Below are 14,293 nucleotides of genomic sequence, written 5' to 3'. Positions count from 1 at the left end.
ACTAATAAAACCAAGATCGGAAAGGGTATAAAGATGCTTGCATCAAGTTCGTAACTGAAAATTTACAGTATTTTGGTTATGATGCCTCCATCTGCAAGTCTAAATAGGATAAAACCCCTTCAATTTCAGCTGATGCGTTTATTTCAGAAAAAAAATTCCTCCTTTCTTATTGTTATCTCGGCTAATTAGGTCTCGGTTATGCTGTTTTTTGCGATTCATAATATAAAAGTCTTGCATATATGACTTCATTTCTCTGGTTGAAAAGACGCACTCACAAAGTTTTTCGATGATGGTTACAGTATCATGAATCTAATTGGAGTTTTAAAGTTCAAGAAGATGGGGGAGGATTTTGTTCGAAATTCTGGCCTTCCTTATACCATTATCAGGTATATTACTTATTACTAATATATTAATGCTTAAATAAATTTCTTCACCTATATGAACTTGTAGAATGGTAAAAAATTTTGGCCGAAACATTCAATTTTTTTTGCTTATCAGGGCTGGAAGATTGACTGATGGACCTTATACTTCTTATGATTTAAATACACTTATTAAAGCAACTGCTGGAGAAAGGAGAGCAGTAGTTATAGGCCAAGGTATCACTTTTCTGATCTCAAACATTGAAATATCAGCAATTTTTGTATATCTCTAACTATAGTTTGAAGTTCTAATTCCAAAACCCTGTAACAATGTGAGACTCAAAATTGCTTGATGTACATTTTCAATTTGTGGTCCATATACAAAACTTGATATAAGTTAACAAACGCGGCCTATTCAAATAATTTCTACCAAATAAAATGGCATGATATTGGTCATGGAAAGCTAGCTTGTATATGGACTTAGAGAAGTATGCATCACAAAAACAGTTAACAAAAGAGATTTAATAGAATTAAATATAATGATAATAATCATGTAGCCGATCCCCAAAATCTAGGATAAAAGCTTTGTTGTTCTGTTTGAAATTGTTCATTGAAAGTTAGTTAAGGAAAGAAATAATCTTCTGAATTTGTGAAACTCGATTGCCATATAACTAGACGCTAGAAAGTTTCTTTCATATTTCACTATCATATAGATATTAAGGGTTAAATTCACAACATTGCCATGAAATTTGGAGGGTTTTGCACAAAACTACCATTAACTTTTTTTTATTAGATAACTACAATGAAAAATTGTAGAAAAATCCCATAAACTATAGGAAATTTTTACTGGCGGGTTATTTATGTCCATCAATCTGGGAAATTCACAGGACTAATATAGAAGATATATAAAGTACACCAGAACTAAATTGTCTAAAACGTGTCGTGTGTTAAGCATGCGACAACCTACACTCATTGTCATCAGACATGATAGTTTAGTGAAAAATTCATGGTAGTTTCTCTAATAATCATAGTAATGTTAGCATACCTTATCCTTAATCAATAGCCATTACTCCTCTTTATTACAGTAGTTTTATGGATTGTAATCAACATTGTACAACAATATAGTGATATCTCTCAGCTTGCATCTGCATGCTACCATCTGCATGCTTCTCAATTAAATTTGTTATTCAATTAAATCTGCATGCTACAATCGATGGACAACAATATAGTGATATCTCTCAGCTTGCAATTGAATAACAACAGTTCAACAATATAGTGATATCTCTCTATCTTCCCTTTAAAGTTGTTCTTCTTAAGAAAAATTGAAATCCAAAAAAATCGAGATTTTGTTTGCGTCTTTTACAGTTTCTCCCATTTACTTCTGCCACCAAAGAGTGGTAAGTTTTTTCTTTTTCTTTTTCTTCAACTCCCAAAATTACTGTTATATAGCAAACAGTAATTTAAGGAGATATGGACCGAAGCCTATGCATAACTCAAAAGGAATTCGTTAAATAATTTAAGGAGATATGGACCGAAGCCGTCTACCTGCACGGACGGCGTCTGTTTTTGAGATCGTTTAATTCATGGATCATGACAAGCTACCAGGATTCCTGTACGGAGTTTCTTTGGATCATATCAATTATTCTTTATATTCATAGGTTTTATCAAAGACTGACGATGATGCACGCCTCTTCAGAACGCTAACCTTTTGAGCGAGTACTGAATTTGATAAGAGTCTGGTGGAAATTTCTACCGAATGAATTGGGATGCACTCGGAAAAAGTTGTAGAATTTTGAACTGTTGTTATTCAATTGCGCGCGCCAAGGAACAAATTTAATTGAATTCTCTAAGTAAGAGTACAAGCAATTGAAGAAATTGAAGAGCATTATCTCCAATAACATACGCTTCAATGAACTGCTTTGCAATTGGAAGCTACAACATTGCGATTGGAGATCATCCTCTTCATATTTTATGGATGATTTGTTCATTAGCCTATATGACCTGGGAATGTATAGTTGGAATTGATATAGATTGCTATCACTTAACAGGAACAAGAACACAGTTAAGTTATATATATTTTCCTGTATCTTATTCTTTGAATTCTCATAGGAAGCTTAAGAGAACTCAATTTGAGCGTTCATTAAAACTTGGGAAGGCTTTAAAATGATGGTTGGTTGACACCGGTCAAAGTTGCTTCTTGCTATTCAAAGAGCAAACATGTCAACTGGTCATTGCCATCAAGATGACCGTACAGTTTTGGGCGGATGGTCCATTTATTGAATGTTTCCTTTTTGTAGATCGAATTACCGAATAAATCGGGCTCGGGAGTTGGTTCGTTGCTTGTGGAGTTAATATTTGTTCTATTTGTTTGACTCACTTCGTACTCACATTAAAGATTTGTCCCGAAAAGAAGGCAATTATATCCATGGCGTCGGTTCATTCCTCCTCTTTTGAGAAGGCAACTCCACCTGATTCATTCTCTTTGTGAGGCGACATTTAACGAAGCATCAAGAGATTGATAAGGATTATTTTGATTCACTCTCTTCTGACAAAGTAAGCATACATATACAATCCCCAAGAAATTGAGAAAGGCGTTATTCTTTTGAAAATATGTCATGCACGGGCATCGGTTCTGGTTTTATTTTACACTCATGCATTGTGCGTGCATTATGATCCCAAATAAAAGTGTAACACACACAGCCTCATGATCTGGTAATTAATACATCCCCCCATCCAAATCGATCATGTGCCATTATGCTGGACTCTTTTAGCTCTTAGATTATGAGGTGTCCCACAAAGAAGAAAAATATATGTTGCAGCTTATCAGTACTTTGAAGATTAAACTACGATGAGATGTTAATGACGAACCTAGGTAAAATTTTCAACCTTACCCGTGAACAGGTGAAGGTGAATATCCTAGATAACCAATTAATAAGTGAACAATTGGTGATCATCAGGCAGAGGATTCTGAACAAATAACAATTAACAACACATGAAGCTAATAAAATGCATAACAACCAATACGTAATACAAATAACGGTTTACAGTTCCAGTAAAAAAATAAATAAATAAAAACTAAAATGAAAACAAGTAAAATTGTAGAAAGAATAAAGAACTTGACTATAAGGTGAAACAACTTTATGTCATTGAAACCATTGGGTGCTCGATTAGGTGGAGCCATGCGTGCCGCAATAAAAGTGGAACCGTACCACATTTCAATTATGTACTAGAAAGAGGTCTTATATATCGATCGTAATTCCAAATGAACTCAAGCATCAATTGTAGGCGGTATTTTTGAGAAGATGAACATTCTTTTACCTACAAAGCCCCACAAATCCATGTTGATAATTAGCCCTACATTCTTTGAATTTAAATTAAATACATTTCTCATTAACGCTGTTAAATTTCAAGCTAAAAAGGGTAAATTGATGAAGATACTTCCCTCTCTCTCCCAAGTAATAAGGGCTTTTTTTTTTGCTTATGTTCGTCCAAAGCTTTCCTAGTTGCAGATTTATCTCCAAATATGTGTATTTGCTAATTTACCTTATGAATTTTGGATTCAGATTCCCTTCGCTATCAAAATAGTAGTAACAAAACCATTAACTAATTACAATCACTGATTATCTAATGGGTGATTGTGATTTTTTCTGTAAGTACAAACTATGAACGAGTGTAATAGACGAAGAATGATGAGTGTTAGATTTAGAATATATCACAAGTACACATTAGATAGTTTAGAGTTGAGATTAAAAGCAGTGAATCTCCACTATTTTTCTATAATGAAGAGAATCCTAATTCATAAATTTTGCTGTTGAGATGGGTAACAATCTAATGTGGAGGGAATGTATGGATATATTAGCAAATATGCTGTAGGAAAGATTTTGAGATATATGGGGAAAAAACCCGAAAAAAACATTGAATTAGGACTGGAGTACTAAAGGAGATTATACTATAACGAGGAAAAGCTTTGCTTGCTCGGAGTACAAGGATGAAGAAAAATTGGTAAAGGAAAATCACACAGAGGACCTTACATAAGGTGTGAAAGGTTTACATCCCCATGAAGTTTCAATAAAGAAAAAGGCTTGCAAAACTAGAATAAGGGACTCACAACACACAGACCAAACCATGAATTTTCAGAAAGACTAAACTACGAATTTGTTGAGTGCTTAGTGTACCTTGCTTTTGTTGAGTGCTTCTTCATGATTTTTTTTGAGTAAAAAGTTTTTGATCGCCATTCTATGTGAATTTGCAATTGCATTTTTTTACTCTAATTTGCATTGCATTTGAACAAAAAGGAACTGTACATTTTCTTACAAAATACAGGTGTTAGTGTATGATATTGATAAAGACGAGAAAGAATAACATGGCCTGAATAAATTGCAGTAATAATGCACTCAAGTAACGCGCGCCTGTCATTGGATAACTACAATCAAGGATACATACATTGAAGTAATCTCTCTCTCTAATACATAGTTGATGCAACGGATTCACCACTAATATCAAGCTAAAGCCTTTTCACCGGAGAAAAGGAACTCCCTAGCATTTAAATAGGAGTAAATGGCGCATAGGTAGAGAACGTTCTCATTATAGACTCAATAACTATCAACAATGATGCTTCACGTGAAAATTGATGCTCTCATCTGATGGAATAATTGACACAGAAACACTGTTCCAGAGTTGAGAAAGCACAATAGAACAAAATAATGATACATTTACCTGATTATTTACAGTAGAATAAGAGCGAAAAAATGTTTCACCAAAATGAAGCGCAGGAATTTTTTTTGCCAAATTGGCAATGAAGGATGGCATTTATGTTACAATCGGTATCATTTGCAGGATTTCTGACAGCAACCGAGAACGTATTAGCTGCTCTTTCCCAAGGAGATGATGTAGACTTGATCAGCTGAACCGGTATCCTTGAAGCATGAAATCCCGTTCTTACGGTTAATCCGCATCTTAATAAATGATGCTGACTCTATATTTTGCATCAACAATGTAAGCACTCCATGCAACATGAATATCTGATAACAAAGATAATGATGACTTAATCAGACTATAGCTCAATAGGATGGACCAGAAACATTGCAGAAGGGAGTCGACGAAGGGATGAGGGGAGCTCAACATCTCCTGGATCTACAACTGGAACAGCCTTCGCTAGGTCTTCAGTAGAAAATGGAATGCTGCAGTGAGAAAAAGAGTTACAGGATGCTAGATCTTACAAAAGGTAATACAATTAACCCTCTCCGCACGGATAGCTTGCAGAACTATGGCAATTGTAAAGGAAAGATAATGATAAGTCCAAAGACACAATGTCTTTCACTGGGTTACATGCTATTATGATGCTTGTACTAAATACAACACATAAGAGCACTTTAGTAGTTCGAACGCATATTGTGGTGACCCTCAGCATAGATGGTTATAGAAGCTTTCCACAAAGAGGATAAATTGTAGAATTAATTCTATCTTTCAACATAGAAATATATTTATTTGGTATCAGGAAGGTTGAACCTTAATGTCCAACAAGTGGTAGCTGAAGCAAATACAGGTAACAAATCAAGGAACACATACTTTAAAAAAGTTAAACAAATAGAATCTTTTCGGTAGTAATAAATATTAGAATACCATACTTGCCAATATCAACATGAGGAGCATATGGTACGCAGAAGTAATATAATAGTTGCTAATGAAATATAACGATGATTGAACATAATTGAAGTATAGTAAAACTAGATATGAATTATTGTTATTAATCTACAATGATTAAATTAAGAAAAAAATGATAATTGATTTCTAAGGCTACATTAGTTAATTAAAAATAAGTTGAGTAATATCAACCAATTTATATAAACCAATAGTTACTGAATTAATTATAGATCTTCATTTAGAAAGAGAACAGATTACATAAATATGCCTATAAGTCAAATGAAAGTATTGTCATTTATGCATTATATTTTATCTAGAAGATATCTTTTATACATCTTATATGGAATATCAATGTTACAAAAGGTGCTAGCCAGACTACGCATTTGAGCCAGCGCCTAGCGCCTAGACCCCTAGGCGGCACCTAGGCGTTTGGCTATTTTTAAATTATTTAATTATAATAATTGATAAAAATATGTATTAACTTCATATAAATTTACCAAAAAAAAGATAGCAATCTTAGATCCACAATAAACAATACATATTTAAATATTAAATAGCCGAAATAATAACTAACAATGTTATAAAAAGCGCTAGGAGGCTAAGGCGTTGGACCCGACGTCTAAAGCCTAGGAGGTTTTCTTTTTTTATTTTTCGATCACAATAATTGATAGTAAATGTCAATGTTATAGAAAGTTTAGGTGGCGGACTGGTGGCTAGCGGATTTTTTTCATTTAATTGGTGGTTGAGGAGGTTTTGATAAAGGTCAGAGGAGGTTATGGAGGTGTTTATATTTGGAAGTAAAAAGGAATTTGAAGGACGTGGAGGCTGCAACACAGAAAATCACGATCAAGACCTAAATGGTGCAGTCTACGCAAATAGACAATACTTCCCTAAAAATTCCCAAAACCTAGGTGGACACCCTAGGTACCGCTCATGTGCTAGTTAGGCGACCTATGTACCGCCCAAGCCTAGGCATACGCCTAGACAGAGGCTTTTTAAAACAGTGTAGAATATAATATAATTTTTAAAAGTATATCATAATATCAACAAGCATCCAAGTAATGGAAGTTTTAGAGATGGATACATCTTCTTTATTCAAGTATACCTGCAACATAGATTACCAATTTACAACCATGTTTTGGGTTCACTTAGAAATTGAAAACTAGCTGAGAAATGCCTACAAGTAATACGAGACTTCTACAAAGAGAAACTTACCTCAGATCATCATCCAACAAAAATGAATTAGATGCAAGACTTTGGGAGTCCTTGTTCACCATATCCCTCATTGTTGCAACGACCTGCATTTCTTTCCTTTATTACAGTTTAGGAACAATGAAGCATTAAAAAGTACCTTACGAAGCTATAAAATAAAGATCAACATTCACATGCCTCATTTGAGACACTATGAGTACTGTATTTATCATCCCAATACATAGTGCAAATCCGGTATATTTGCCTCACGCTCAATTCCTGTTCAAATTCAATATCTGTCACATAACTCATTTGAAGTGGAAAACTGTTTGTAATTAGTTAACTTTAAGTGAAGCAAAATCATATACTTCTTTAAATGTTAAATGATCATACCGAACAAAGATTTTTTGTTATGTCTTCAAGAGACTTTTTCCTCTTTTGATGTAAAATCTGTAAACCATTTGATAACATAAATAAAAGCATAAAACAGTTACACAGGATTAACTTCTCTGAGACAACTATGGAGCTAAAGTATACCAGGAAACCAACAGCTTGTCTTATATAATTTAGCTCCTGCAATGAGGTTCCTGCAAACTACAATAGAAATAAATTAAATCATACAAGATCAACAACTGAAAAATAGATAAATGGAGGTCACCTCTACAGTGGCATCAGCTATCCACTTCTCCAATATTGCAAGACCAGACTTTACATATTCTCCATTAGAGAACGTGCAACATTCACGCCGTAGCAACAAACTGAGTACAAGGGGAAAAATTGATAGCCTAGTGATCAAATGAAAAAAATTCTAGTTCTTTACTATAGATATTCCATGTTTAAGTGAGAACTTACCTATTAAATAACTGGATATTTATGAAGGAGAATACTTGTGTGATGAGCTTCCGAACAAAGAAAGAAGGCACCTGTAAAGTTATTTGGTAATCTAATGGCAAGCACAATATTTCTTTTTGGGAGATAAAAATTCAGCAAGAACAAGTGGTTACATTAATCCAAAATTCAAATACTGATAGACATCACACAGTAAGCATGATAATACATAGTGCTATCAAACTTCAGATTATTACAGGCTATCAACTGAGAGTGAAACAAAGGATCTGAGACTGGTTTCTATTGGTCCCAAGTTTGATTCCAAATGAGTCTTTTTAGGAAAACTTTGGACATCTATATGATGCACCCAGCCAGGATTGGGAGCACTGTGCCTAGTCAAAACAGGTTGGACTATTTCTATGAAACTAGTTGAGATAAAAACGAAAAACGGTAGCATACAACTAAGAAAGATTGAGGGACCAATATCCTTTCATAGATTTGGTTCAAAGGAGTCTTAAAAGGCTTACGTCTCCTGTTTTAGGACAAAGTAAATCAGCTTGGGGAAAATTTACAATTTAAGAAAAAGGACTACACTAACATTTATTTCACTCTTGCAATGAATACCGTAATGAAAAGCATAATGCAGTCATCCTAAGCTGGATGCTTTTTGAGTTCCATTAGGGTGATTTTCAAATGAATCAAGACATCCTCTAGGGTGATTTTCGAACAGGTCGTAGTATCCTGTCTATTCTTTATAGCAGGCTCTTGATCTATCATAATAGTTACAATTGCCTGACTCATTTGCATTATGTGCTCGACTAGGTTACTCGGACAAGGCGTATTGGGTGCCGTGTCCATGTCCGACACGTGTCGGACATAGATTCTCTTCGGGGACACCATAGTCACATGTGGTTCAAGGCAAAACCCGATTTCCCCTAGTTTCTTTGGTAATATCAGGTTCAAAACCAATTGGTTTTTGAACCCAGAAACTGACATCCGTTACTTAAATATTTGAAAAATATGCATTGTATTAATATCATGCAATCAAAACTAAACCTTTTTTGTTAAACATTATTCTTAGTTTGATTTAACTTGATTCTTAATTGTTAAAGATAATACAAGAAACATACAAATGTTATATGTATTTTAATTAAGGGAGAGAAATGGAGAAACTTGGTACTAAGTTTCTCAATGGGACTTGGTAGTGATGTGGACAAATTTTGTCCACACATCATTTAGTGAGTAAATTAATGAAGAGGTTGAGTAGATTTTGCAAAAAACCCTCAATTTTAAAAAATGATGAGTTTGCCAAAAACCAAACCCAAAACCCAATCCTCCTCTCTCTCTCTCTCCTCTCTCTCTCACGCTATATACTATAAGTATATATATATATATATATATAATATATATATTGCTACATTTTACAAATTTGTCGTGCACCCGTGCCATCTAGGTGTTCCACTGCTTGTCAAGCTCTACTTCAAGTGTCCTATCCCTATAATTCAAGCTATCATTAAACATACACAAACCTAATGCAGGGCTCTGACAACAATACTTAACACTGGATAGTACTGAACGATTGACAAATGAATGAACTAATCAAACAACTGATTGACGACATGCTAAACTAAATCCTAGCAAGAAGCTAAAACCTATATGAACAAAACTACCACGATAAGATCATAAGAATTTCAAATAAAAAAACAGCAAAACTAAAGATGCTAATACACTCAAGCCCAAGATTCATCTGAGCTAAATAGTATGGTAAAGTTTCCAAAATCCCCAGGAGGTTTGGCCCATATTGAGATAACCCCCAAAAAAGTTTGGAACTGTCAGTTAACCCACAAAGCCTTATCAGATAACCCCAAAAAGATAGGGTCATCTGAAAGTAGATTCATGAAAATGAAAACGTTTTAGAGGCTAAGTGACATTCTGAACTTTTTTGCAGTTATCTCAAAAGGGGCCAAAATTATTGGGGCGGTTTTGCGAAATTTACTAGGAAATAGTTTCAACAAAGCACTGTTATGTTGCAGCAACTGATGATATTAAACATTTATACATGACGAACTAGAGAATCAAGCCTAGTGCGAATTCACATGCCAATAATATCAGTTCATGTATATCCTAGGAAGACAGGTTCCTGTTTGTTTTCTTTGACTGAGAGAAAAAAGTATCATGTTTAAGATTCCTTAGCAGCTCATATCCATTTTGGAGGAAAGGTCCCTGGTATATTTTCTTTAACTGAGAGAAAAAAGCATCGTGTTTTAACCTTCCATATCAGTTCATATCAGTTTTTGCAGGAAGTGTTTTCCTGTTTGCACATCACATATGTACAAGTCACAATGCACTACATGTGGATTATAAAATGCAGAGTTGCATAGTATGATATACCTACTTTTAACATGGCAGTCCGCCTTTTTATTCTTCCAAGAGAAAAGATCCCTAGAACAAGGACACAACCGATTGGTAAATTTTCTATCAAATGAGGATCCTACCAAACAATTTACAATCTTTGAGGACGCCAATCAATGTGTAGAAAGCCTATCACCAGAGTACTGTTCATACACAGCAAATTCCTGATAACAGTCGGTGTATACTGACTACCAATACCACTGTGTAACCTATATTTGATTGAGTAATTATTAAGTATTTAAGTTCTTCTCCTATTCTTCTGCACTCTCCTGTACTAATCTGATCATGCAATGACACCTCCAGCATGGAATGAGCTTGGAACATAGATCATTGAAGCATCCACTGACTTACGTCCTAGCATCTCAACTTTAGGCAACATATATCCAACATGCTTCTGAGACATGTAAATGTTCTTTTTGTGACTCGAATAACAATAGACGTATACGGCCCTCTACATATATATACTGTTGTCTGTATGCCTTTACAGCATGAATGCCCTCCTCTCCTCCCTCGTAAATTAGTAATACTGTTGTTATTTACACAGCTAAAATCCTCTTACCTTAACAATGTTCTACAGAAAAACAAAATAACAATGTCACATCTCTATAGATCAAACTCCTATGGTACCTCCACAGACTTGCTAAACCATGATCTAGGGAAAATATGTCAAACCATAGGATGACTTCTTATGTCACACCTTTCAAGTACCATGCTCTTTAGAATTAGGGATTAATTAGTGAAAAGGAGAAGATGGGGAAAAACTCATCCTCTCCTTTCATCTGTATACATATGCCTATTTGTATGGAATACTGATTCCTAAACAATAACCATCATCAAAGCTGAACTTTGGGTAAAGTGCAGGAGATATAGAAGCAAACATATCATCTATCAAACAAGCTCGTGAGATATTACAGCTGATGAGGAGCATGTGTAATGATCACATACCCATGAAGCTTAGCAGCTATAGAAGCACCCTTACCCACCTACCCAGAAAACACATAAGATGTAGCAAATTGTATGTATGTCAGATATATGAGCAAACAACTAGGACTGTGAGCAAATTCGACATCAAAAGGTAAATATAATGGAGGTTTATGATCTCAAAAACCCTATGAATGCACTTAGACGGTCAGACAGTGAATATCAGATACATTATTGCCGGTAAAAAAGTTATATCATCCTACAAAGGAGAAAAGTAAGGCCTTGAATAGAAGTACAGACAACCCACATGCTCATACTCACTGGAAAAGAAAACCAGCTCAACAAATAACTCAAACTAGTTAGGCCTTATTTTAGACTACAAAGAGAGATGTAGGTAACACAGATTAATGTGTATGGTAGATACAAAAAGAAACCTCCATGCTTGGTACACCAACAAGGAAAATACTCTCTGTAGGCATAAAAAATTGCCTATAGGTTCTCGCACATAGCTCGAGATGAAAAAAAGACGATGAATGTTACTATCCGAGTCAAAGAGGATTATCTGAGTCAAAGGAGATCATCTGATATTGTAGAGAAGCTAAAAAGCATATGAAATAAGTCGGCGAGGCGTACGAGTCTGTCAAACATGCTAAACGATAAAGGAACAACTCAACCAGGAGTTGTGCTTTACCCACAAAAGGGTGAAGTATCATGTGTGTCTCGTCTACTCCATGAGTGTCTTGCCTATGGGAGGTTATAGAGATCTTCGTAGCTTTCCAACGCATCTTGGATCACCTCATTCCGAGATCAGACGAGGAAGTTAGAGCCAAGATACCCGAGATAACACAAACTGTCTCGGAAGTACGACAGTCACAACTGTCTTGGAATGTGAGACAGTCATGACTGTCTCGCACCAAATCTGAAAAAGGTCAAAAGATAAAAATTGTAGATCTCTTCATCAGCTTTCCAACGCATCCTGGATCATCTCATTCCGAGATCGGACGAGGGAGTTAGAGCCAAAATACCCGAGACAACACAAACTGTCTCGGAAGTGCGAGACAGTCACAACTGTCTCGGAATGCGAGACAGTCATGACTGTCTCGCACCAAATCTGAAGAAGGTGAAAAGACAAAAGTTATAGATCTCTTCGTCAGTTTTCCAACGCATCTTGGATCATCTCATTCCGATATCGGACGAGGGAGTTAGAGCTAAAATACCCGATACAACACAAACTGTCTCGAAAGTGTGAGACAGTCATAACTGTCTCGGAATGCGAGACAGTCATGACTATCTCGCACCAAATCTGAAGAAGGTCAAAAGACAAAAGTTGTAGATCTCTTCGTCAGATTTCCAACGCATCTTGGATCATCTCATTCCGATATCGAACGAGGGAGTTAGAGCCAAAATACCCGAGGCAACACAAACTGTCTCGGAAATGCGAGACTGTCATGACTGTCTCGCACCAAATCTGAAGAAGGTCAAAAGGCAAAAGTTGTAGATCTCTTCGTCAGCTTTCTAACGCATCTTGGATCATCTTATTCCGATATCGGACGAGGGAGTTAGAGCCAAAATACCCGAGAGAGTACAAACTGTCTCGGAAGTGCGAGACACACAACCCTGTCTCAGCCATAGAGTTGGTTACAACACGTTTTTTGACGGTTTTTTGGCTTCATAACTACTTGAGATCAATCATAAACGTGGGGAGATAGTTACAAACTAAAAATAGGCTCACTAACCTCATAAAAAGATGATATTTAAGTAGTGGGACGGCGGTTACAAAAGGGGGTGGAGCATTTTAAGGCGTTCTTCTCAAGAGAGAGGGGGTCTTCATCAAATTCGGGTGCAAACAGTAACTTTGGGATTCCTTAAGATTCGAGCTTTGACTTGATCTTAAGAAGAGTGATCGTCTTACTTTGATAAGATATTCACTTCAAATTCCTACTTCGATAAACGAAAGAAGAATACCCAAAGCCTTCACGATTCAATCAGAATCCGTGATTTGGTGATCCACGGGTTAACGTACCCCCGACACAGGCAAAGATCTCGCGCAAGCAGCGATCCAAACAACGATCCTGCGTTTGTTTCTAAAAAGTTATAATTTTTCTTTTGTTGTGTAAAAGAAGTCTTATAAAAAGACTATTTCTTTTTGAATTTGCTGTAATCGACCGAAGATACAATGAATTTCACAATAAAATCAACTTTTGACGAAAACACTCTCAACTACAAGGTAAAGAAGCATGCCTAACTTGTCAAATCACTAATAGAGAAGCACATACTAAAAAGGGCAGGAATGTGATTTGTCAGAGGACACCAAAAGGTAATAAAGTAGTCCATATTTTCTATACATCTTTATATTCAATATCTTCAATGGAAGTCAGGTAGCACTATCCTTGATAAGAAGATATTCCTTTGTAAAATATATGTGCATCTTTTCAAGTAACTTTTGATGTATCAAGGATCTTCATATCATTCCAAAAATACGAGTAAAAAACTTCATCAGATACAGTGTCACATATTTACATTACAACTTGAAAAGAATAAGTACCTACTGACGATCATACAGTTCAATTGGTTGGGACTTGTAATGACCAATAAAAAAAAGAAAAAACTTACATAATTTTTATGTAGTCGGTCCATAAAAGAATCCAGGAACTTAATGATGTGGTCCCAGTGATTTGTCAGTGGCTGCTGAACAGCACCTTCAGGTGACTTGGATGTCCTTCCAGTAGCTCCTCGAGAAGATTTTGGTGCCTTCACAAGGGCATATTTCTGTGTTAGATGATTACTTGCTACATAACGTGAATACAGATATCAAACAGCTCACTATATGCACATACACATCTTACATATAAACAAATTTTATGCACACAGATACCGTACATCAACAAGAAAGACAAATGTACATATTTGCATGCGCACACTCACACATGCACCATGCA

At 35.6% G+C, this 14,293-nt stretch overlaps 1 protein-coding gene across 10 annotated transcripts in view; it reads right to left on the bottom strand.

The window, feature by feature from the left end:
- Positions 5,051-14,293, bottom strand: part of LOC109833590 (protein OPAQUE1-like) — a 66,482-nt gene continuing 57,239 nt past the window's right edge. For 7 of the 10 annotated variants that reach the window (XM_020401324.1, XM_020401326.1, XM_020401325.1 and 4 more), the window contains 8 exons: positions 13,968-14,105; positions 8,046-8,116; positions 7,852-7,951; positions 7,731-7,787; positions 7,587-7,643; positions 7,392-7,472; positions 7,218-7,300; positions 5,051-5,539 (listed from right to left, as the gene is read on the bottom strand). In XM_020401324.1, the coding sequence (XP_020256913.1) occupies positions 5,413-5,539; positions 7,218-7,300; positions 7,392-7,472; positions 7,587-7,643; positions 7,731-7,787; positions 7,852-7,951; positions 8,046-8,116; positions 13,968-14,105 (714 nt within the window). In that variant the 3' untranslated portion in view covers positions 5,051-5,412. Of the gene's footprint in view, positions 5,540-7,217; positions 7,301-7,391; positions 7,473-7,586; positions 7,644-7,730; positions 7,788-7,851; positions 7,952-8,045; positions 8,117-13,967; positions 14,106-14,293 lie in introns of those variants that run through there. The other 3 variants (XM_020401330.1, XR_002245263.1, XM_020401331.1) reach the window with 3 other exon arrangements.

Source organism: Asparagus officinalis, chromosome 3 (assembly GCF_001876935.1).
Source record: "Asparagus officinalis chromosome 3, Aspof.V1, whole genome shotgun sequence".
In the NCBI taxonomy this organism is placed as follows: Eukaryota; Viridiplantae; Streptophyta; class Magnoliopsida; order Asparagales; family Asparagaceae; genus Asparagus; species Asparagus officinalis.
The sequence above is the reverse complement of the archived record's forward strand: the minus strand, read 5'-3'. Positions and strand labels throughout refer to the sequence as shown.